General features: G+C 42.9%; 1 protein-coding gene across 6 annotated transcripts in view; it reads left to right on the top strand.

Annotated features, from left to right (window-relative positions):
• The window catches only part of TBC1D1 (TBC1 domain family member 1), a 192375-nt gene that overhangs the window by 65496 nt on the left and 101544 nt on the right, over positions 1 to 25335 (top strand). For all 6 annotated transcript variants that reach the window (XM_031436029.2, XM_031436020.2, XM_031436072.2 and 3 more), the window contains one exon: positions 24346 to 24852. In XM_031436029.2, the coding sequence (XP_031291889.1) occupies positions 24346 to 24852 (507 nt within the window). The remainder of the gene's footprint in view (positions 1 to 24345; positions 24853 to 25335) is intronic.

Raw genomic sequence — 25335 nt, 5'->3', positions numbered from 1 at the left:
TAATAAGATGCTTTTCACTATAGGAATGAGATGGACTCTTGTTTACACTGGCCTACGGAGGTGACAGTGAAAACAGACCAAATCTTTATTTAAAAAAAAAAAAAGGACTTTTACAAGGGTTGTCAGCTTTCTCCAACTGGCAGTACTTTTGAAAAGTTCATGTAAATGAACAGCATGTTGCTAACTTGATCTGAGTTGCGAATCATTCTATTCCAAAATTGTTTAAACTACAGAACAACAACAACAAAAAAACTATGAAATGTTTTTGGAGCAAAGTTATCTATCAGCTGTCAGCATAATTTTTAAGAGTGTAGTTCATTTATATTTAATTTCTTCTAGGTGTGGTGCTATTGTAAATTGCATCCTGTAATTGATTTTTGTAGACAATGTGTTATTATGTGAGAACTTTTAGAATATGAAGTTACTCTTTGAAAATTCATTTCTTGGGGTTACAGATTGTAAGAGTGGCTTTCTGTGGTGTTCGGTTAAGAGACAAGTCATTAACACACTTTGCATTATAGACTAGGAAATTTTTAAAAAGTAGAAGCAAGAGGCACAGATTATACACACAATGTGCATATTCTCAAAGTGCATTTATATTAGACCTTAGAGTGGTCCTTCAGGAACACACAAATACGCATGAGCACACACCTCTTGCACAAACACTTGCACATCTAATTTCTGTTTTGACTTGTGTAAACTGCAGCTCAACACCTGGTCAGGAAGAAGAAGGGGAGGGGGAGTGGGTCTCATTTGATGCAGGTGGACATGACTTTGTTTTTCTTGGGTGATGCGTTAATAGTGTGTGAATATTGAACATGTCGAGTTAAGTAATTTCATGGTGTAAGAATAAAGCCAAAACAGGGAAGAAGTTTATTTCAAAGAAATTATCTGTTAAAAGAAAAATTAAGATATGCTTTTTAAAATTAGACATGTCCTGGAACTTTAAGGCAGGTATATACCTTCTGTCAAAAATGGGGCCCGGTTTTATAGAGGTGTGGTTGCTTGATTACTCTTTCACTGGGGACACTTGAGTTTTTACATAAATTACAGTGTATAAATAAAAACAAATTTCTCAATCTTTGTGATTTTTGTACTAAGTCCACAGATACCGCCAACAACCTGGCAGCTTTGAGTATTTCTGTTGTTTCTGTGCATCCATGTGCTTGTTGGTAAGACTAATGGCAACAAAACTGCCAGGTAACTTTCTGAATTTCCTTGGATCTGCACCTGCCTGTGAAGATAATGGCTGAGAGTATTGCTAGTATCTCAAACTAGCCTATTTTAAATATATATGTCAGTTTATCAGATGGAATGGAAAATGGGACCTAAATATACCTAAATTTGCCGTGTTCTCAAATCCAGGTGCAGTTTTGTATGAGGTTATTTTCCAGTGCTTGTGTATGTATTCAGCAGATGTTTAGTGGGTGCCTTCTGTGTACCAGGCACTGTCCATGCCCTGAAGGAGTTAGTTCATTTTGCACAAAAGGTTTATCTTCTAAAAAGTGTGTGCACTGAAGCTTTGTAAGTCAAATATTTAAAAATGCATTAGGGAAGGAATCCTTTTGTAAACTCTACTCAGTCACTAGTTAATACCTTATGTAAAGCTAGGTTTTTCTTATTTTGGCCTTGCTTAAAACATGGGTTTATAGTCATTATTCATTCAACACGTCATTTAATAAATGTGTTCAACACAGATATAGTTATTGAGCACCTACTGTGTGCCAGGTACTGTTTGAGGAGCTCGAGATGGAGCAGTAAACAGGCAGGACCAGGTCCCTGTTTTCATGGAGCTCAAATTCCAGGCAGAAGAGACAGCAAAGAAGGAAGCAAACAGATGAACAAAGTAATTGCAGGTGTGGGGGGTGAGTGTTAGGAAAGTTAACAAGGTGGTTTGGTAGAGAGTGACTGGGGGCTGGGGTGGCGAGGAGGTGGCATTTCATCTGACTGGTAAGGGGCCTTAGACATGTTGCAGGAAGAGGGAACAGCAGGGAATGAGGCCGTGGGCCTGGCAGAGCAGCAGAAAGGAGGCTGCTGAGGAGAGATGGGCTGAGTCGGGAGGGTAACCTGGGCCAGGCTGTGCAGGACTTGCTTTTAAGTGCAGTGGGCCTGAGAGAGAGGAGTGATGTCTACTTTGCGTGGAAGCAGAGGGGACCATTTAGAAGGCTGGTGTGGTTCAGGCAGGAGGTGATAGTGATACCTTGGATATATAATTGTTTTTTATCTTTTGAAATGGTTGTGACCCAGTGTCTGAGATTGGTGCAAATGACTGGATGCCGAATCGCTCCTTCTGTGTTGAATACAAGCACGGTTTGTCCTGTGCTCAGCTGCTTCTAACCGCAGCTTTCAGGCACAGTTGTGTCCTGGCGTTGGGCTTATTTGCTTAGCTTTGCGGCTTCCTGCAGACTGGACCAGCCCACCTTGGGTGCCTCTGACCACTTGGACTTTCTCTCCTGTTCACTGGTGCACAGCAGCCTTGCTGTGAGGTGTGAGTCTGACCATAGCTGGTATGTAGGTGGCAGTTCCCCTGCTGTCTTGCTTAAAGTCAGTCTGATGTTGGTTTGTCACTGAAGTTGTGACCCTGGTTAATGTGATGGAATATTTAAAAATATATATTAACTTTTTTTTTTTGGTCTGTAGACTTTTATTACCTTTAATTAGTGAATGTTTGAGTTTAATAAAGAGGGAAGAACTTGCCATAATGAAACCACTCCTTGAATTTGAAAAATTTGCTGCCTCTGCTAAGTTGGTGTAGCTTCCACCAGGATTTCAGCAGCACTTTTCATGGGGCGTTTTTGTCTGGCAGTGGCAGCAGCCTCTCTCTGGGCTTTGGGCTCTCGAGTTACTTAGAGTGACAATAACTTGGGCACACGTCGGTTTTACTAAGAGAGAAGGGAGAAAAGCAGGGATAGAAGCCTCACCTAATCCACAACAGAACACTGATCCTGGAGCAGATCTCATCATGAGAAAAAACTGAATTATAGTTTGTTCCCCTAGACAGATTCCCTAATCTGATCTTTATTTTTTGAGCAATTTTAGGTTCATGGCAAAATTGAGCAGAAGGTATAGAAGTTTTCCATCTAATCTCAGTTCCCACACATGCACGGCCTCCACTATTATCAGTATCCCCAACCAGTGTGGTACATTTGTCATAATTGATGACTATGCATTGATACATCATTATCACCCGAAGTCCATAGTTAACACTGTGGTTCATTCTTGGTATTGTACATCCTATGTGTTTGGACAAATGCATAAGGGCATGTATCTGTAATATCTCACTGAGTAGCTTCACTGCCCCAAACATCCTCTGTCATCTAGTTGGAACCTTAAAGTATACATACTTTTCAGATTGGCTTCTTTCACTTAGTAAACATGTAAGTTTCTCCAGTGTCTTTTCATGGCTTGAGCACTCATTTCTTTTTAGCACTGAATAATATTACACTGTCTGGATGTACCAGAGCTTATCCACTCATCTACAGAAGGACATCTCAGTTGCTTCCAGGTTTTGGCAGTTATGAATAAAGCTGCTGTAAACATCTTTGTACAGGTCTTTGTATGGACAGAACGTTTTCAACTCCTTTGGGTGAACATCAAGAAGAATGACTGGAGAGCTTGTGGTAAGAAGATGTTGAGTTTTGTAAGCAGCTGCCAAACTGTTTTTCAAAGTGGCCATACCATTTTGCATTCCCACCAGCAATGAATGAGCGAGTTCCTGCTACTACGCATCCTTGTCGGCATTTAGTCTTGTCAGTGTTCCGGATTGTGCCCGTTCGAATAGGTACTTCATGGTATCTCGTTGCTTTAATTTACATTTCCCTAATGATACATTATGTGAAGCTGTCCCTTTCTTTTGATCCTTTTTAAGGAATAGAAATAATAAATTAGTTTTTTGAATTTTATTTCATAATATACATTGGTATTCAGGAACATTTATAAAAGTGAATCTAGTGTTAAGTATCTTTCATTTTTCCATTATTTCTGTTACCTCTGAATTTGCTAATGGAAGAAAGATGAACCAGCAGTCTACACTATTTTGTTAGATTTATAAGAAAGACATAATGAAAAAGAACTTCCTCAGTTTTTGTGCACTTTGGTACTTCTGCAGATTATTTTTGTATCTGTTGTGTGTTATAGTGGGATTAGACTCACAAGTCTTGTTCACTCACTTTGGCTGAGCTGGGCTAAGTTAACTTTGCTGAACTTTTCTCATCTATAAAATTAATAAGGTATTCTGTATTTATCTCTTGTTTATAGGTCCTATTTTAAAATTGAATAATGTTAAAATTTGTGTAAAAAATTATGAAGACCATCTGCAAATGTCAACTATTTAAAACAAGGTTGAGTTTGCAGTTGGTCTGTGGTCTTTGCACATGTGTGGTGGTAGGTGCTGTGGATCCAGAGAGGAGTAGGACACGGGCTGAGCCTTTGAGCAACTTGTGATTCAACAGGGAGAGGGACCCTGTAAAGATAATTTATTTAGTGTGATAATACAGATGTATGCACAGGGGTCACTCAGCTAAAGAGATGGGGAGACTTAGAGGAGAGGAGATCTGAGCTCACTAAATCTTTAAAGAAAGGTGAGTTGTAGGTCATCGATGTGATGGATTATGAGACAGAATAGTTAGGAAATACTCTTGGTAGTTTTCTACCATGTTTCAGAATTACTGTGTTGCTTTCTAACTCTGTGGGCCTTGTTTTTGAGACCAGCGATCTTTAACCTTGGGAAAGGCTCATCACATTGAGTAAATTCCCCAGATATAGGGAGGTTCAGAATCAAGAACAACTCTTACCCCGGCACACCCGAGGGCGTGGGCACACCTGTCAGTAATTGTGGCCAGCGTGGTGGTCATTCTGGTGTAACCAGAATGTAATTCCACTTTCTCTTTTCTGCCTGGGGATACTGAGTCCCAGGGCAATGGGTGACTTAATTTGAAAAATATCATGTAGCTAGTTGTGGCAGATCTTAAACCCAATGTCCCAGACCTCTGGGTTTTGCACACCTTTGTAATGTTGCCCTGCTGATTTGTTTGTGCTTTCCCTCTGAATTATTTTACTAAATCTAAAAGCATGCATATCTATCAGTATATTGTTCTTCAGAATATTTAGCCATCTGAGTGTAGGCATGTGCATTTCAGAGTAAAGGTGCCTACAAGGAAATGGGCACAGAAAAGAAGCATGAAGTGAGTTGGCTGTTGGGGTGGGTGGAAATCCCTTGACCTGGGAAGGGTGTCGTTGTCATAAACGCTTAGGAGCCTGGGAGGCCAGGCCAGTTGTGTGGAGTGTGTGCAGGAGGAAACCAGGGCCTGAGGGTTTGACGATTGGAAGTTGCCAAAGTCCAGTGTGGTGGCGTCGCTCCCAGTGCTGGGCTCCCGTTCCCAGGAGGGCGTCCCGTGGGAGACGAGGCAGGTGCAGGTGAGTGTGGTGCAGCTCTTCTCCCACGAGGGAGAGTGAGTTTGCTCAGAGAAATGTCACTTACAAAGAGGATTGGACAGGAGGGAAAATTACATTAGTGTTAACGCAGCTACAGAAAGGAAGAGGTGATTAGATACTTGAGCAGTTATTATGTGCCAGCCATTGTGTCGGGAGCAGTCAGCTTCCAGATAATCCCGGAAGTAGTGGTGTTAGCCCTTCCTCCCCCTTTTCGGGAAAGGCGTATGAAGAAACTGAAGTTTAGAAGAAGTTAGGCAGCTTGTCACTGCTGTTAACATTAAAGCTCGAATTGCCTGGTTCTAAATTCACCTTTTATGTGTTGTACTTAAGTTATTTCTGTAATAAAGGGATTACAGTATGTTCAGGGTATGAAACAAGCCTGGTCAGAACTTAGAAAATTATCCTTTCCTGCTGAAAAGCTGAGCATTTTCCCCCTCCTATTGGTGAGATGTGTAAAATATAAAACATTTAGTGGCTTTCAAAAATAGGTGTGTAAGACTGAAGCTACTCAAGAAAGGGAGCTGGCATTTTTTGAATGCCTGAATTTCATCATGTTCTTGGTTAAGGAGAGAAGAAAACAGGAACTAAGAGGAAAATCACACCTTCAGGAAGATTGAAAGAAGATGGGTCAAGATTGGAGCAGGTCAGGACAGTTAAATGATAGACTGAAAGAGGTCAGTTTTGAGGTGACCGTAAGCCTGAGTTTTCACTTTTCTTGTTGCCTTTTGAGCTGTAGAGAGTTATCACTTATTAACTGATATTCTTTTCAAAGCACCAAGGAACCATGTTTGTAGTTCTTCAGCTTCCTGAGAAAGTGCTCTTTATTTCAAGAATCCACTCCAGAGAGTCCTGCCGTAGTGGTCATCTGCTACAGCCTGTGACAGGACACCAGACAGGAGGGCAAAGGCGTGGGTTGGAGGCCCAGGTTTGCCCTGTGTTGGCTGGTTTAGCCTTGGTTAGGTGCACTGGGAATGGTGATCACTGCTGTCCACCAGGTAGTCCTGTTTGGGTGTCACATGAGATGAGTTAAGTGAAGTAAACTGTGGAGCACTCTTCAGGATGAGTGTCTGCACAATGGGGTGAATGTAGCCTTGTATTTCCCTTAAGTTTCTTGACTTACACTTCAAGTTAAACTTCCCTGGGCCTGGATCTTTGATCTGAAAAATGAGGACATTGTGCTGATTGATCATGATGCTTGCTGTCAGTTTGGAACATCTGTTGCTGCAAGTCAGGGCGGTCTTCTTAGGTTGTTCACCTCTGATAAGGAAGAGAGAGTCCCTGGAGCCACCAGCCTGGGACAGATCCCCTCTCCATCTGTTCCCAGTGGAGTTGTGACCTTGGACACATTGCTTCTCTCTAAGCATGAACGTGTTCATCAAAATGAGCATAAGAGCCGTCTTCCAGGCTGTTGAGGATTTATCCACGTAATGCACTTAGAAGAGTGCCTGTCTCAGACTGAGCACTTAGTAAGAGTGAGCCATCACCCTCACCTTCACTGCAGTTAGGGGTGGAGGTGACCTTCACAGTTGCTTATTAGTTCTGTCCCCTCTTTTGAAAGATGAAAACATTGGGTCCTCCAGGTGAAGAGGTTTCCCCAAAGTCACAGCTAAGATTAAAGCAAGGTGTCCTGGCTCTTAATCCAGAGCTCGTTGCATCACCCAGCTCTCACCATGATGTTTAGTTTTTTTTTGTTGTTTTATCATATTCTACATGAATTAAACATAAGCTCTGGTTCAGCAGTACAGAACAAGAGTAAAATGCTTTCGTCAGGCCACAAGTCATTTAGATGCGATAAGGGGAAAATGAGTTAGAATTACACGGGCCCCTGCCCCCAGCCTCCTGTGTGACCTTGCTCAGGGTTACAGCTCTGCCTTGGTTTCCCTTTCCCTAAAGTAGAGATAGGGAGCAGCTGCTCAACCGTTTCTGAAGTCCTTTCATTTCTCAAAATACTGTGAAGAATTTCTTCACTGCCAGGACTGTTAAAGTCCAGGAAATAGTGTGCCAACCAAAGATGGAGATTCTCCAATTTTAGAAAACTTTAAAAATAGGAAGGACGTTTATTTGTTTAGCAGTGTTCATAACTGTAGGCCCGCCGAAGGCCGGGAATCAGCCAAATGGTATTTTGCGGAAGTTCTTTTGACAGGGTGGACCCAAAGGAAATCAGTCATTAGGTGAAAAAAAATTGTAAGCTCTTTGGGACAGTATTTGCTTAGGGACATTTATACATGCCTATTGTGATAGTCTCTTTTGTGTCAGGTTTTCTTTTTTTTTTTCTTACATATGTAAGTTTCCAGATTTAAAATATTAGAACTTTAATTGTAAAATTTGACTTCAGAAACACAAATCAAAAACCTTATGAATAATGAGTTTGTGGCCCCTTGTGTATGGATTATTACTAAATTAATTGTATAGTGAGCATGAAATATTGCTAATGCTTTTGCTATGGTCAGAACCCTCTTAGCGTTTCAAAAATAGCCATATTGCTCAGTTTCTAGGTGAATGGAAGGGATTCTCTTCCCACATTTGAAAGTGTTTGAAGGTGACACATGGGAATTTAGAGTACACTGGAGTTTCATTCAAGGTAGTACCACCCAATTTTAACGTAGCTGAAAGAACATCACATCAAGGTTTGAGTTTATCAATTCTGTGGTGTTTAAACTAGTTGCAGTTGTCATCCCCGGATTTTTACCCCCAGGGGAAGAGCTCAGTGTGCTCCACCACCAGAGCATAGCTCTGTATTAATTACTTTGCAGTTACCCCCCTGCTTGGGGAATCCTGTGGTATTTCCAGACATTCTGGAACAAGAAAGCCAGCTTCTCCTTCAAGGTTAGTGTCGATCAGGACACACTGACCATGGATCTTCTCTGTGCCAGACCCTTGGGGCACAGATGCCAGGATGAGTAGGACTTAATCCCTGCCCTGTCGGAGGGGACGGTGGGCGTGTGCAGTGGCGCCTGCGCAGAAGTTCCACAGACAGGTGGGCCGGGGAGCCTTCAGCCTCTGAGCAGCCTTCCCACTCGACAGTCTCACCGTTGACTTCAGTTAGCAGGGATAGTCAGAACCGGCTGTACACTGTTACCTTAAATGTTGTCCTTCTCAAAAACATTGTTTTGCATTTGGGAGCCAGCGATATGTTTGGATGTAGGTGTTATGAAAAGCCTCTGGTGTCCTGGGGCACCTTTCTCTGCGGGTTTTAGGGCTCTGTATATCTAACATTTTTTTTTTTTTCTTTAATCCTGATTGAATACACAGGCAGTGGATCCAGCTGGCTCCTGTGTGCGGGCAGGAGTGACTCTGCTCTCAAGCCCTTACGGGCAGACTCCAGGCTGGGTGCCAGAACCTTTCAAATCCACATCATATTCCCAGTTAAACTGGGAAGTGCAAACCCGGTGAGGCTGTCAGTCTGAGAAATCCCCCAAGTCACTGGAAATGTGGGCACTGGTGCCTTTTTTTTTTTGGTGGGCTTAGAGGTTTTAGTCTGATAAGGAAATTTCAAGCCGAAGTCTGTATTTCATCCCTATTAAAAGCAAATCAAGAGGACCTGGCGTGGTCTAGAAAAAGAGCCCTGAAGGGGGAGGTCGGGTTCTGTCCAGCCTGGCCTGTGACCGGATGCCTGTCGTTCCAGCCCCCTGAGGCTTTGTTTCTTGATGAAATAAATAGAAATGGGTGGTTCGAGAGCCCCATCCAGAGGGTGAGCAAATGGAAGCGGCAGCGGGAGCAGAGGCTCGGAGGTGGACGTCCGGCTGAGCGGAAGCCCAGGGTGTACCTGAGTGGAGCTGAGTGCCCTCCCTCCCGCCAAAGCTGGTGAATTGGGGAATTCACAGGGAAGAGGTGATTGGCGCCCCAGCATGGCGGGCTCTGTGGGTCAGGCTGGGCAGGTGGTGTTTTGGTAGAGGTTGGAGAGGAGCCCTAGAAAGTTTATGAGTGGTAGGCTGACGCCATCCCAGCTGTGCTCCTGGGAGATGAGGCCACCCGTGTAGAGTAGGGTGGGTGGGTATATATACTGGGAGAAGCCAGGGGCAGGGTCAGGGTGGGTGGGATGGGGTCTGGGGATCTTGCTGTGGTCTCACTTAAGTTCAGGCTCAGACTAGTGCTTGGGGTGCTCGGCTCCTGGTGAGAGACTATATACCCTGACAGCTTATCGAAAATTGGGGAAGAGAAGAGTAGAAGCCACTTCCCAGGTCTTCAGACTAGTGACCTGGAAGGCATTCAGGGAACAACTGAGAGAGCCCTGTGTTAGGGCTTGTTTTGGATGTTTTAAAGTCAAGGTGCCCAAAGTCTGGGTCACTCTTAAGAGGTGATTAGAATCTGAGTTATGTTTTTTTTTTTTTTTTTTAAGGAAATATATATTTTTTAATTTTTAGGAAAGAATTCAGGGCTAAGATGTACATTGAATTATCTTTGTTTGCCTTGGGGGAGTGGATGAGATCCCTGGCGAGAGATGTCTGTGAAATAGAAGTGTTTTCCTAAAACGGTGTAAAGGAGGGAATTACATTAACAGGATTACCTTACCCCTTTCCTCCCCTTAGGGCTTATCTTTATTTCTTTTTTTCCCCCTCTTATCTTTGTAAACCAAGATGAAGTCCCACTTTTGAAAATATCTTTCGGACTCAGGGAGTACAGTTCCCATTTGGGAGGTGGAATGCTTGTTCCGTGGTTTTAGAATCAGTGGAGGGTAGATCGGGTTGAGTGTCAGGGAGTCTCTGAACCCCCTGGGCACACACCAGCCCTTCCCTCAGCCCCAGCCTTGAACTCTTGTTCCCAGCAGCAGCTCCTGGCCAGCCTTTATCTCGTCAGCTTTGGTGTCAGTGTTGGTTCTCTAGGAATGTTCCTGATTGTAAAATATCTGGTCTAGTGAGGATGAGGTCAGTTGAGGAGCCTGGAGGGTGGGAGTGGGGGAAGGAGGAGCCACGCTGTAGGACTCCTGCCTGGTGGAGCTGCCGGTCTGGGGGCCCTTGTGGGAGGCGTATCTCTGTGCCTGTCTTTAAGGGGAGACCTGGGGACTGGGCAGTCTGAGCTGCGTGGACTTGCTCCTGCTCCAGGGAGGCTCGGTGTCCCCATGAGTCCATGCCGGTCTACACATCTCGAACTGAGAGGCTGTGCTCTAGGCAGAATGCAGACACTCACTTGTGTCTCACCTTCCTTCCTTCCCATTTGAGAGAGCACTCAGGCCCTGGGACAGATCTGCAAAGACAGTGACATGTTTCCTGTCTTTCCTGCTGAGCTCAAGCCCACAGCTCTGGCCCCCACTCTCCATTCACGGACTTGGCAGTTACCTTTCAACTCTTATTGCGTCTTTTTTTAAAGTCGCCTAGTACTGAGAATGAAACTTGTGTGGCCTGATGAGCTGGAAGGACAGCAAGGCCGTGACCCCTTTAACGTTAAGGATGACATTTTTCCTACTGCCATAGGCTCTCCATGCCTTTTTCATTCTTTTGGTATCCAGGCCATTCTGTTGGCTTATCCTGGGCTTATAGTCAATTAAAATCCTTAAATCTTTTTCACATGAACTTTTGGCAAGCTGAGTCAACCCTATGGGTACCTACCCAGCTGAGGGTTTTGTTTGTTTTTAAGCTTCCATACAATACTTTATGTATATTTATATATATATATATCACAGTGTTCCTGATATTGGAATTTTTTTTGTCTTCTTTTTTGTATTTTCATTCTATTAGCCAGTTTATTTGTATAGCACAGTACAATTTTGGAACTGGAAGTAATCTGAGTATTGCAGTTACTCCCTTCAGTGTGACACGTGGCATGTACACGGTCATGGGGAAGCTGGCAGCAGAGGGATGGGCTGGCATTTGGACATGATCAGGTTTTCTTTCTCACATACTAAGAGTGTGGGCAGGTCAGGAAGGAGGAGAAATGTTAGCCGAGGGCTGGGCACTGGATATGAGCTGACATTTGGACAACTTCTTTCTATGTGCAGCTTTATACTGTTTCATTTTTATCTTGTGTATTTTCTTTGATTTCCTTCATCTAAAAGCAGGAATAAACTATTTGCCACTTAATTCTACTTTTGAGGTGTTCTGTGCTAGGATACAGTCTGAGTTTCATAAACATTTATTAAAGTTATCTAACATTTATTATAACTTCTGAGAGAGTCAAGGACCAGCAAGTAGTATTGTTCTTGTTACACTTGGTATAGCTAAAGCATGAAATGTGTTGGGTGGAAAATAGACTGACTGTAACTAATATCCTTTACTGGCCAAAGTTCTGATGTGCCTGTTGGTCACAGTTAAAGAAAAGGGATGGCTGCTTGGTGAGCATAGTTTATTTCAAGAAGAGGACTGAAATGATATGAGAGAGAAGACCTGTACCACTCATCTGAATGAAGTTTCGGATTCTCGAACATGTGTGATAGGTTTTATTCAAGGATGCAGTTAATGCTATAAAAGCTAGGGTGGTGGAGTATTTAAAACTGTAAATAATTGATATTTATGAAGACATACCAGAACCCCTTCTGGCAGTTGAGTCTAGCACTCATGCATTAGTAAGTTTAAATTTCTAGCATGTTCCTGGAAACCACCATAGATCTCACAGATGCTGGTGACAGGGCTGTAACTGGGCTGCTAGGTATGTTGTGCAGGTTGCACACTGCACAAAGGCATCCAGCCAACAGAGCAAGTAGGGGCTGAGATGCGGCCCACATCTGGCTTACCAATGTCTGCCACTGTAAGTTTTTTTTTTTTTGTTAACATTTTTTATTGATTTATAATCGCCACTGTAAGTTTTTGTCTATGAGGTGGGGAAGGACAGGGCTTTGGCCTTCAATAATTTGAACAAAGGCATCATATATGCGAAAAGTAGCCCTATGCTATAAATTATTTTGTGTTTAAAAAAATTAATATTGATATTGTCAAGGTGATTCCATACTGTGTCCACAAATGTAATAGTTTTTAGATTGATTTCACTGCAATTCCTAGGAAGTAGCAAGAGTATTTATCTGATTGAGAAGGCTAATGGTGTGTCTAAATTCGTTCGAACTGTCAGCTTCAGAAAATAGGCTAGTTCTTACTATCACAATTTTTATTTAAGCTAGAAATTTTTATCTTAAGGAATCATGCATATGAAAGGGCATTCTCTTGAATACTGCTTTTAGACTGTCATCTAAAGTTTTTAGTTTCTATGAATATTGAAGTTTATTTTTTAGATTGTGTTCCATGACTTAAAGGCTATTGTATGTTAGGTAGAGAAGCATTTAGGGGTACTGAGAAATGTATGCCATTTCACTTCTACATGGAAAATAATTTATCATACATTTTAAATGAAGATTTTTTTTCCCCTCCACATAATTTTGCCCCAGAAGGCTTTACCTAATAACAGTAGACAGTAACTTCTAAAATTTCTTAAAGTTTAAGAAAACTATATTCTTTTAAAAGTTAATCTTGTTTTTAAAGATTGCAAAAGCAATGTATGTAAGTATAGAAAAATAACATTGATGTGTAAAAATAACAAACCACCGTGTTTCTGCTATCCAGAGACACCACAGTTAGTCCTTCCAGACCTTTTTTAGTGATAAGCACTGGTTAAAATTGCATCTCTTTTGCTGAAAATAAGTAGTTGAAATAAGAGCTCTTCAAACATACATATATATTTTTTTAATCTATTGGAAGTGAGTGGGGCGTGAGTACCTGAGACATGATATTATGATGACTGCATTCATAATTGAAATGAAGATTCAAAGGTATTTATTTTGTCATATTTTTCTGATCTTCCATTGGCAGTGGTAAGATAAGTTGATAGTTGAAAATAATTTTCCATCTATTTGTATATTAGACTAAATTGTCATTATCTAGGACTAGCCCAGCAATAAGTCACATCAGACTTAAATCGAGTATTTGTAACTACTTGAAAAGAGTTGTAATGTTTTTATCATTTAATTATTAGTAGTATTTTATTTTGGTGGGGGTGGGAGAGGTAATTAGGTTTAATTTAATTTTAGAGGAGGTACTGGGGATTGAACCCAGGACCTCATGCATTCTAAGCATGTACTCTATCACTTGAGCTAACCCTCCCCACTGTAATGTTTTTATATTGATGAAGAATTGACATTATGTAGAGATTAATTCCATAACTCTAACTAATGGACACTTGAGTTTTACTCACTTAATTTTGCTTCCCTTACTGACTGCATGGTGACATTGTAGTTTCTCTACGTAGACTTTGATGGCTACAGCTTCTTTGGGGCAGCTTTCCTGTTTTCAGTTGGATTTATATTTGCATTGGAATGGTGGGATGGCTTTGCTTTATTATTAATATATGCAGTATGTACACACCATGGTCCCAAGAGAGATGACATTCAGTAGTGGTGGTCTGATCTTTCAGTTAGTTGTAGCTGGTTCCACCCCCTCCCCACCGACTTGAGTCCAAGGATCCTTAACCTGGGGTCTGAGGATGGAAGTAAGGGGTCAGGGATGGGGTCCATGAACTTGGGAAAAAAATTACACCTTTATTTTTACTAACCTTTTAACTGCAACTTGACACCTCCTTCAATTATGAATGTAGTCATCTAACCTAGTAGCATTAGCAGCTCCTATGACAGTAAAATCAGTTATTTTCACATTGCATTATAGTTATTACACATTTCTCAAAAATACTGTATATGCACATCATTACTTTGAATTATGATAGTTATATGATTTGCCACTAGACCTTGTTGAACATGGTACTAAGCACATAATGCTATATCATAATTGTTTGGATAATTCCCTTTTGGTATAATTCTCTTGGATTGCCTTGTGTTCTGTTTTATGGCATTTAAAAATCTTATTCTGAGAAGAGACCATAGGGATCTGTCAGAGGGGGTCCGTGGCGCAAAAAGTTTAGGAACCTCTGCTTTGGATCCTGGGGGCATTTGAGAGAGCACGCCAACCACGTTTGCTGGGAGCGCTGGTAGGAACCTGGGGCGTGTAACTGAAAGCTGAGATACATCTCGCGTGTAAGATGCCTTCTAATCCCATGCAGCCTTGCCCACAGCGGCCACAGCCTCCGTAGCTCTTGTGATCATTGTAAGGTATGCTCGCCATAAAAAGAAAGTTAAACTACATTCCCTGTAGCCTTTGAAAAAATACGCTAAGTGATTCCCATCCAGAAATGGTTAAAAATAGCATAGGCGCCTAAAGGGACAGCCTTCAGCTGTCTAGAAAAATCTTATAATCCGAAAGGATTTAGTCTCAGTGTTTCTGGTTTGCTATTTTTAAAACATTTGTTCCTTCTGCAAATATCTGTTGCATGCATACTACGGGCTGGCATTGTGTTAAGAGAGTTTACAGATTTATCATGGTTTCTCTTCCAAGGTCTACTTGAGATATTTCTTATCACTGAAAAACCTTGAAATCACTAAATTTTCATTTTCAGGTGTAATCATTCACACATTGAGCACATTTGTTCAATACTTGCGTATGCCAGGCACTGTCCTAGGCACTCCGGGCTACGTCATTGAACCAAATAGACAACGCTTCTGCTCTCTTAGAGCTGACGTTTGAGCAGTTAGGTGTCTTATGCTCTGAATTTGTAGGCTGTCCTGAATGTGCCTTAGAAACTGTTTACTACCCAGGGAGACCCATGTAGTTTTGTAAGGTAATGGTTTTCACTCTGTTCTGTGGGCCTTGTGACACCTCAGGCCTGGCAGGTGGAAGGATAAGGGCATGTTCTCTTTCCCCAGCTCCATCTGAATTGGAACTCTCCTACTCTTCTGTATTCGAGGTTGCTGGGAAGTTGGGGTGGGGTTGAGGTGGGGGAGGGTTCTGTGGCCCACAGGGTATTTGGAAATTCAGTCACATTTTAAAAAATGTGGTTGGCATTATCTGTGGCTGGCTGATATGGAGTAAATTTTCGTCATGTATTACCAGTTCTGTACTGAAAGGCAGTTGGAGTAACAGTAAGCTTGTTGCCTTTAGGTGCTGTCTTTAATAGAGTGGACCTTTTCTTACTCTGCAAATGTGAAGATCACAACATTTATGGCTAGGCTCTGTACTAACAACTTTCACATTCATTGTTTAATTTAATCCTCAAAACAACCTACAAGGTAGCCAGTAATACCCCATTTTGATGGAAGAAGAGTGCTGAGGTTCTAAGGAGCTGGGTGTCTTGCTCAGACATGCAAACGAAGCGGCCGAGTTAGGAACTTAGTCTGGCAGTCGTGACAGAAGTCCCCATCCCAGCTGTCAGTGTCGTAGGTTCATGGATTCAGCTGGGGCAGCAGTTTTCCTAATGGTTGTGCCCAGCATCAAGAGTATCTCTGTCTTTTTAAAGGTAATTCTGTTTCTGTTCCCAGATGCCCCCTCTCCCTTCGGATGAAGAATGCTTCTCTCTGGTCTAGTAAGCAGTCCTGGGTTCACTCTCATTTCCTACTCACCTCCTCTCCCGGATCTGCACACAAACGCCTTCCACACTCTAAACACAGCCAGGGGTCTAGGCAGAGTTGCAAAGTTTGGGATGCTCATAACACGTTTGCCAGAATGGCTTTTGATTGAGTAGAGTTCATGGCTGCTAGCATGAGACTAACTGGAACTGGATTCTGAATAGGTTAAATAAAAACTTTGTTTTTTTTGTATTTCCGTTGTATACAGTGTTTGCAGTGAATGGAATGGATGCTGTGGTTATTGGGAAGGAATGAGATGGTTCTGTGATAGGTTTACAATATGCCCATGAGGATAAAAGTTAGTTTGTTTTTCTTAGTAAAGGAAACTACCATCTAGAACCACAGGTAAGAAAAACAAAATTCTTAGCTGTGATATTTCTGGGCATGGGATTATGGGAAGTTTAACTTTATATGTTTCTGTGTTTTTATTTTACATGGATGTGTGTTAGACTTAGTATTGGAAATAAAAGATAGTAAAGAATACATTCTGCTGCTTTTAAGAAGGAAGTGGGATTATTGAAAAGTGGCAGGACTGTTAGTACTTGTTGCTCCTTGGTTCTTCATGTTGGCCTTTCGCACCAAGGTGAGACGTTCGTTGCAGGCAGGCGGCGTGCTCCTTGCTGGGGCCCAGGAGGGGGGCCTGACCTTGGCCCCAGAAGGAGTCAGGGGTGGGGGCAAGGTGTTCCTCTTTTCTATCCCCTCTGCCCAGGAGCAGCCTGCCTGCGACATCTTCCTCATAAAATGACTTTTCTGTCCAGCCTAGAGGTGGCAGCCCAGTTGGCCTAGAGGCACCTTGGCTGATGTTGGCTGGGAACGGAGGCCCCAGGGACGGGGTGGGGTGGGGTGGGGTGGGGTGTATATGCGAGGGAGGATCCCAGAGGGAGAAACACATGCTTTATCTTCCCCTTAGAACAAGGCGGGAGAGGGGGTGGGGGTGGGAGTGGGGAAGAATACGGGAGCAAAGCCTGCATTCTCCAGTGGCTGCCTTGATTCTGATAAACTGATTCCATTCAGTATGTTCTGAGTCCACAGAGTGAGGCAGTGAGATACTGCCTGGGGCTGGTTGTCCTTGGGCCGGGGATCTCACCCATTGTACAGAAGTAAGGTTCAGATTTGCTTAACAGGACTGGACCGTGTGCTCCAGCAGTGTGAGCAGTAGCCTCCCTGGAGTTTGCGGGGCATGTGTGGGGCTCTTGGTGGCCTCGTGCAGAGTGGCCTGGGTTGTGAGATACGAGTGCAGCCTCCGTGGGGACGACGGTTTCTTGTGGCCGTGGCTGAGGGCCCAGCATTGGGCACAGGGTGTTCTCCTTTGCCCTTTCAGTTCCTCTGGGGGAGGAAAGCCTTACTCTTTTGCTGAAGAAATAAGTCCTGCCCTTGACCATTTTGTTGAAACCCAAAAAATTCCTTTGCTGGGTTTTCCAATGAGGTGGGTTCTGCTTACAGGTAAGCGAAGGAGGGCCGTGAATCCCAGAGGGAGGGCAAGGCCACGTGATATGCCAGCAGCCCCTGTCACAGAGGACTGGCAGCAGTCCCACTGCAGACGTGGGGCCCGGTGCAGGGGTAGAAAATGACCTTCCAAGAGAAGCAAAGTCATCTCTGAGAGGCACACTTAGACCTACGCGTGCGGCGTTGTGCAGATGCTTTGCAGATTACCCACGTTATGGGGCCCTCTTAGTCCTTTCGTGTTATATGTCGTTACTTCCCACTCTGCATAAATCATGTACCCAGTGACTTCACAGTTTGAATAATCTTGTACAGCCAGCACACAGGCCAATAAACAGTAGTCCAGAGCCCCCACGGGCCCCCTCCAAGTCCCCCTCCTCCAGAGATAATCCCTATTCTGACTCCTATTGTTATAATTTAGTTTCTCCTGTTTTTGAAGTTTGATAAAATGGAATCATACCACGTGATTCTTTTACATGTGTTGCTTTCACTCACTGTGCTTGTATTTACCCATGTTGTTGCGTGTGGGATAGCTTGTTCATTCTCATTCCTCAGGCACTGGGGTAGTAGCTGCTCAGGGAGTCTCCAGGACTTTCGTTTTGACGCATAGATGAGAACAGGTGAAAAGGACTCGTGTGTCTGCCACCTGATGGAAGGTCCATGTTCTCCTTTAAGTGTTTCTTCTGAAATTATTGATTTGAATATGAGCACTTGTGAGCTTGGAAATCAATTTTAACAAGTTTTGATGTGTTTGGTCCTGGATGATTTTAGGTAACACCTAGCTGGTTTTTCACTGTTTTATTTGTAAATGCATACCATGTGATCAAATTATTCCTATATTGAAGATCTCTCCCTCAGTGACAACATTTCATAAGGACATCATTTATAAAAACTGGCATGTGTCCTGGAGAAGGAACCAGTGCTTTGTTTAATGGCACATTCACATGTTTTTAGTTCTCTGCCTTGTAGAAGAGGGACCCCAGTGTCCCTTTGTAGAGATTATGTAGCATAACTGGTACATTATATTTGTGTTTCTTAATACTGGAGAGATTATTTTGAAGTAAACTTTGATCAAAATTATAGAGTAGCATTTCTTATAAGGCATTTGCTATTACATGTTTAATATATAAGACCTTTGAAATGCAGCAAATTTATTGACAAATCAAATTCTCCCTTAAGTGATATAAATAGCTTATCAAGTATCAGTGTGGCTTGTCTGTGTTTTTGTCTTCACCAGTTTGTTCATCTCTGCTGTGAGCAGGGTCTGCACCTGTGCCGTGGGGCTGCCTTGCTGCTGTTCACAGCTTGCCTGGGGCCTTCATAATCGCGGAGGTTTTGGGTGTAATGGTGTGGTGGGCAGGGTGAGGAGTGCATTCCTTACCTTGGGGCGCAACGAAGGACAGGTGATAAATCCGGGATTCTGCCCTTTAGAGCCGCCGGGCACTTCTGAAAACGGCAGATGCCTGGCCCCACCTCCAACCAGACTGAGGCGGGCAGGTCACTCGGTTTTAGAACTACTGGCAATTCTAATGTGCAGCCACATTTGAGTTGCGAATCAGTGCATTAAATGAAGAGGGTTGGACTTTAAGGACTTATGTTCCCAGGTTGACCATCCAGTGATTTCTGTCAATATTTATGCTGGCCATTCAGAATATTTTGGCTTTTAGAAATGGCTTTAGAAAATTGACAAAATAATTTCATACTCTTACCTGCGGTATTTCCTCCCACTCTTTCTTCTCCCACCTTTTGTTAGCTCCTGCAGCTGTTAAATCACATCTTATGTTGGCTTTTAGTCTCATTTTGTAGAAGAGTGTTGGTTTGGCCAGAGGTTTAGTGAACCTTTCAACAGATTGTTTTAGAGCATGATGCTGGGTTTTGAGTTTGCAGCGCATCTTTCCATGGGGTTAAAAGCTACTAAGAATTTATCCAGTTTGCCGGTTCCGAACTAGGGGGGCTGAATACTACTACTTCTGTTCTACTTGTGATGAAAGATCAAGACCCGGGGGTAGAAGATGAGGCAGTCAGGAAGGGGGGCATGTGGCCTGTGCCAGGCGCCCACAGTCGCTGGCACTTCTTCTGTGCCAGGCACATCCCTAGCCAACTACAGCACATCTCATCACTCTTGTGGGAAGGTGTAACATGTCAGGCTGAACTTTTAGCTGATTGTAAGCGCCCAACAGGATAAAACAGACCTCTGCTCAGGACCAGCCTTCTCTAGCACACGTTGTCGCTGGGCTCCTGCGTGTGGTCTAGCGTCTGCCCCATTATGTTGGAAACCACATTTTTAGGTGTGTCTCTTACTTCCTACACTGTGACCCTCTAATGGGTCAGGCGGCTCACTCATGGTATGAGGCATGTTCGTTTCTTCCTGTTGAATCCAGTCTCAGCAGGCTGAACCTTCCAGGGTAACCTGAATGCTCATGTGTCTTACCTAGATAGTGTCAGACAGCTGTTTTATTCTCATTAAATAATTTAAGTGTCGAGCACTAGTCAAAAGATATTTAGGTGTTTTGTATGAAATTCAAGGCATGTAAGATAAAGTAAGGAGACACTTGGTTTAATTTTGTTTTCTTCCCCTATTTACCTTGTTTATGACCAACAAATAGAAATAACCACTCATTACCAACAAAAACAAAACACAAGTCTGTTCCTTCTGGAAAGTAATTATGTTGAATGATTATTTTCTGTTTGAAGTGCTTGTTTTTAACTCCTGACAGTGACAGAACATTTCATCCATCAGACAAAGCACAGCGTGGCTTGCCGTATTTTCGCAGTTTTGGAATGTTTTAATTTTAAATAACAAGGAGAAGTGCTAGAGTTTTAAATACAAGTATGGGCTGCTCTAGATTGATTTAGTATTTATTTGTTACTAGTTGGCAGCAAAACAAAAGTGTAAACGTAGTAAAATGACTTTCCATTCAAAAGGCTGTTTCAGGAGCTCTTTCCCAAGTCCTTGTGAAAAAAATTATACTTGCAGTGTGTTTATAATCCTTTAAAATCCCCGAATCCTTAAAAAGAAACTTGACCCAAATGTTAAGTAAGGACTTTATTTACAGAAATGAGTATTTCTAATTCTCTTAGAGTATCATTTTCTGGCTACTTATAAAACGATATTCACTCAAGCCTGCTATAGTAAGTTCATACTACACTGTACATTTGTTAGTGTGTGAATGCAAGAGAAACTCATTTTGGTTGTGAAATAAGTGCAGATTGAGTTTAAAATTGAACTTTAGCATAAACTCAAATAGGTCAACAGAAGAGCAGTTTAGTAAACTTCCGATATGTCTAAACGGGGCCTATTTCTTCATTATTGGTGATTCATTTTACTTAACATTTTTGGTGTGATTCCCATTGTAAAAGGAAATAAAACCAAATCTCAAACCCCTATTGAATTTACCCCAGCAAAGTGCTTTTCAGATTCTTGTTTTTGCTGTAGTTTTGATTTACTTGATCTGCTTATCTGCAATCTTAAATGACGTGGATATTATTCCTGTGACTAAACTAAAAAAAGATTTTGTTGAAAGTTCCCTGATCGTATCAGTGGGAATAAAACTCCACTGACTCAGTGTGTTTGCCCTAAAAGGGTCTGTATTTGCAGTAAACGTTGTAACTTGAAGTATATGTTCTCATAGACTGAAGTTTCACCTTGAGACATCTTTCAGTTGTTTGCTGACTTTGGAGGGTCAGTGTTGGCACCCCGTTGGTGTTTACATCTGGCTGTGAGCTGCGGCTCCAGCAGACACATCTCAGCCCATGTTATTCTCAGAGGCCACCTCTTCCTTTCTTGAAGAGAGAGTGCTTGCTCCCTTTGGCATCTCTGACGTTATCCTCACCTGCTGCCTCCTCCTTCTTGGCCTGGATTGCTCAGTTTCATGATACCTGAAATGTTGGTGTATCAGTGTCACACCTTTGCCCCTCACTTACTTTCCTGTTTCTGTTCCCAAGGCATCAGCCACCTCCTGTCTGTGTATGTGTGTATCTGGGCCGCTAGTGTCCAGTCTAGATCTCCTGGCTTGACCTCCAGGCCTGCTGGTCCATCTGTCTACCAGATGCCGTTACTTACACATCCTCCTGGCTGTCCTCAACATGGACAGGAGCGGAGCTCATTGGGATGTCTCCCCAAACCCACTGCCTCTGTGTTCTCTACTAACAAAGCCAAAGCCAGAGCCTAGGGAATTCCGTGCAGTCTTCATGCCCTCAGCGCCCCCATCCAGGTAGTCGCCAAGTCTTGTGGGTCTGTCTTCCAGAATCTTTCCCGCAGCCTCTCTCTCCATCTTTAGTGCTTGTTCCCAGCAGACCCCATCTTGGTGACTGTAAAGGATTCTGACTGAACCTCCCTCTGGCCACATTCCCTTCCCAGCCAGGGCTGCCTGGTGTTCATCTCAGTCTTCTGAATCCCACCCTCCTGGCAACCAGTCAGACATAGGAAAACGCTGGGAAAGAAAATGAATAAATGAGCTAATTCCCTTATGTAACAACAACAGTGTGGGTGAGTCCAGGACAGAGTTATAGAGGATAGAAAATTCATGACTTCATCACAAGTGGACATTATACCTTCATTTTCCAAAAAACAGTGCCCCAGGTCTGTTCCGGTAAAGGAAACTAAGCTATCAAAGTTTTACAAACTTAGGCACAAATGGAGCTCACTTTTTAGTCTCCTAGTGTACTTAAATGCCTTACAGAAACGTTTTTAAAAAAATTAGATTTTCAACTGTTTACCATTTATTGTTGAAACTATGTATGGCAATAGGCCTTCAGATATTCTGAAGTTGTTATATTCTTAACAGGATTCCTGTGATTTTTTTTTTTAACCCGTTATCTCCTTTATACCCGTATTCACACGACTCACCAGAGCAAGGAGAGGGAGGCACTGGTCTTTGACTAAAGCATGTCTTTTGAAGGTTCTGAGGAAAGTACAGGGGACATTGGTGATTGGAAAAATACACCACAGCTCAGCTGTAGCCAGGGTACGACGTCCTCTTTAGTGGCCTCTTCGGACCCTGTGAAGCCAGGGAACAGTCACGTTCTCTACTTTGTGTCTTGCTTGTGTCTGTACCTTTTATTACTGAATCACCATAAATTTACATGACTGCACACAAAGAAAGACACTGTTACTTCGGATGCAGCGGAAGACCCAGCATATAGGAATGTCAGTTATTTTAAGAAGCCTTGAAAGACTGAGTAAGCTTTGAATTTTCTTCTACTCAGAGTGGGGTTAATAATTAGGAAGATTTACGTGACTCTTGCCAGATAAAATAATTTCACACACTAGCTCAGAAAACCTGCAAGGTTTTATACTTGCATAAATTGGTTATATATTTTAAAAACTTTTTATTTATTTTTTTTATTATTTTGGGAGGGAGGTAGTTAGGTTCTTATTTATTTATCTTTAATGGAGTCACTGAGGATTGAACCCAGGACCTTATGCATGCTAGGCATGCACTCTGCCACTGAGCTATACCGTCCCCCCAATTGGTTCTATTTTTTGAAAAAGGCATTATTCTTTACCCTCACAGAACCAACTTTTACCTGAAACATTTATAAGCATTTTTTGTCCTCAGAGAAACTGAGGCTGTTCTTGCCAAAGTCTTGTAGTGACTGATTGGCAAAGGTGTGAATGAAACCTAGACTTTCTCTCTCTTCTGTCCTGTCTTCTTTTATATTGGTGAATAATTTTTAGGCCTCTGCAGGATGTATAATTACCTGTCAGGAGAGGAATGAGCTGCAGCACAAGCAAATACTCAGTACAGATGGATGCTTGATGTGGAGACTCTGGCTTAGTGTGTTAGGTCTTATGTTTTAGGAATTAATTTTTTAAAATATAAAATATGCCTAAAGATATTTTGACTCTTCGTATGGTAAAATGCTTTGAGAGGCCATATCTTAATCTTTATGGCAGAGATTGTCTTTAAGAGTGCTGATATGAAATGACAGAGAAAAATCTTTTGCGTCATTGCGTCTTTGGGGATTATGTTAGGAACACAGAATATAAGCTTTCCTTTTAAAATCTACAAAAACCACTTCCCCAGGTTGATCTTTGACCTGAATTGAAAAGGGGTTTAGTTTTCTTTTCCTTCTATAATGCTGTTAAAAAAGACATTGGGCCAGTGGGAATTGGGTCTTAAACTGGATTTTCTTACAGAGGAAAGGAAAAATTGCTTTGGGTGTTAGGGCACAAGGAAACCGGTCCCTTCCTTATGGAGACTGAATCGGTGCCTCTCCTGGGTCAGCACTGTGGCTGCACACCACCCAGATGATTGCACAGACGCTCATTCATCTCTGCGCGGCTTTGAAGCATCTGGTCAGAAGCTGATGGTGAGAGGGTGTAGCAGTAGGGCTGACAGTAGCACACGGGGCCCTTTTGCTAGTTCTCTTGATCATGACATTACATTAGGGACCAAAGGCTTTAGCAGCTCACAGGAAAGAAGCCCCAGTGTGTTGCTGTGATAATGATACTGTCATGGTTGCTTACCCCTTAATTAAAACCTCCTCGCTGTGTAGTCGGCACTCTTCCACTATTAGGAAGTATAGGACTGAGGAATAATAAATTGTCAGTTGTCATTAGAGAAAATAATGATGTTATGATTAGAAGTGTTTTGTAAGATAATTTCAGTCTTGCTACCCTCATCCCATCATTTATTGTGGAAGCCTTAATGTGCGGCCATGAGATCTAGAAGTAACTGCATAATGTTTTGGTGACAGGTGGACCTCTATGGGGGTGACAACATCTCCAGAGAGGGCCTTTGGCTTTGGACTGGGGGGACCAGGCTGGATTTGAATCCAGGGTTTGCTACGTTGGGCTGTGGGTCTCAAGGTTAGTCGCTTAAGCTCATGGGGTGTTGGGCATGGGAACCCTCTAGCATAGCCTGGGCGTGTAAGAGGTGCTTAATAAGTATCATTCCCCTTTTGATCTCTGTGAAAGTTGAACATTTCCCTCTCATGGTCCCAGGTTCTGCGTGGGATGCTCCTTCAGGACCGTGCGATGGAATACGCAGTGTGAGGTCGGTCAGAGTGCGGCGTTGGCTCCTTGCCGATGCGGGCCCTGTGTGGTACCCACCGCCGCCTGTTCCAAGTAACGCTCCTTCCTTTCCCGCCAGGTGCCTGAGATCATCAGCTCCATCCGACAGGCCGGGAAGATCGCCCGCCAGGAGGAGCTCCGTTGCCCGTCGGAGTTTGATGACACCTTCGCCAAGAAGTTCGAGGTGCTGTTCTGCGGCCGCGTGGCGGTGGCGCACCGGAAGGCCCCGCCCGCCCTGATCGACGAATGCATCGAGGGCTTCAGTCACGTCTGCGGCAGCTCCCGGGGCTGGGAGACTGCGCCCCCCGCCCCCGCCCCCGCCGGAGGCTTTTCCTTGTCGGATAAATTCCTGTCTGTGCTGCAGCCGGCTGCTGATGCCGAGCAGGGCCCGCGGCCGATGCGCAAGTCCTTCTCCCAGCCAGGGCTGCGCTCCCTGGCCTTCAGGAAGGAGTTTCAAGATGCAAGCCTGCGAAGTAGTAGTTTTTTCAGCTCTTTTGAGGAAAACGACATTGAGAACCACCTAATTAGTGGACACAATATTGTGCAGCCGACAGATATTGAGGAAAATCGAACTATGCTCTTCACGGTAAAATATTCTCAAACCTCCTGCACATCCCCAGTCTGAACTGTGTGTTTAAAAGAAAATTTGCTTTTTTGAGTGAAGATTCTCTGTGAATTGCTTTTGGATTTATGCATGAATCCAAATATTTTTATATTGAATAATTTTTTTTCTCAGGAGAAAATCCTTATTTTAGTCCCTATTAGTCCCTATTAGGAGTCATCAGGGGGAAGCAAAGAGAATCTGTCTTCTATCCTGTCTAATTTTTATCCCCCTCCCTCGGGGTTGTGCAGACACCTTTTCAATGTGGTAAAAACAGTTAATATGTATAAAAGAGGCCCCCAAAGGTTATATATATATATATATATATATATGTGTATATATATGTATATATATATATAAATTTCAAGTAATATATTTCAACACAATCTTTTTGGAAGATACTCCCTCTTTACTATTGTTATTAATTTGTAAAATACTTATCCTTTGTAAGTCTGGATAATTAGATTT

This window comes from Camelus dromedarius, chromosome 1, assembly GCF_036321535.1.
Source record: "Camelus dromedarius isolate mCamDro1 chromosome 1, mCamDro1.pat, whole genome shotgun sequence".
Taxonomy (NCBI): Eukaryota; Metazoa; Chordata; class Mammalia; order Artiodactyla; family Camelidae; genus Camelus; species Camelus dromedarius.
Note: the sequence above shows the minus strand (reverse complement) of the source record. Positions and strands in the feature narration are given on the sequence as shown.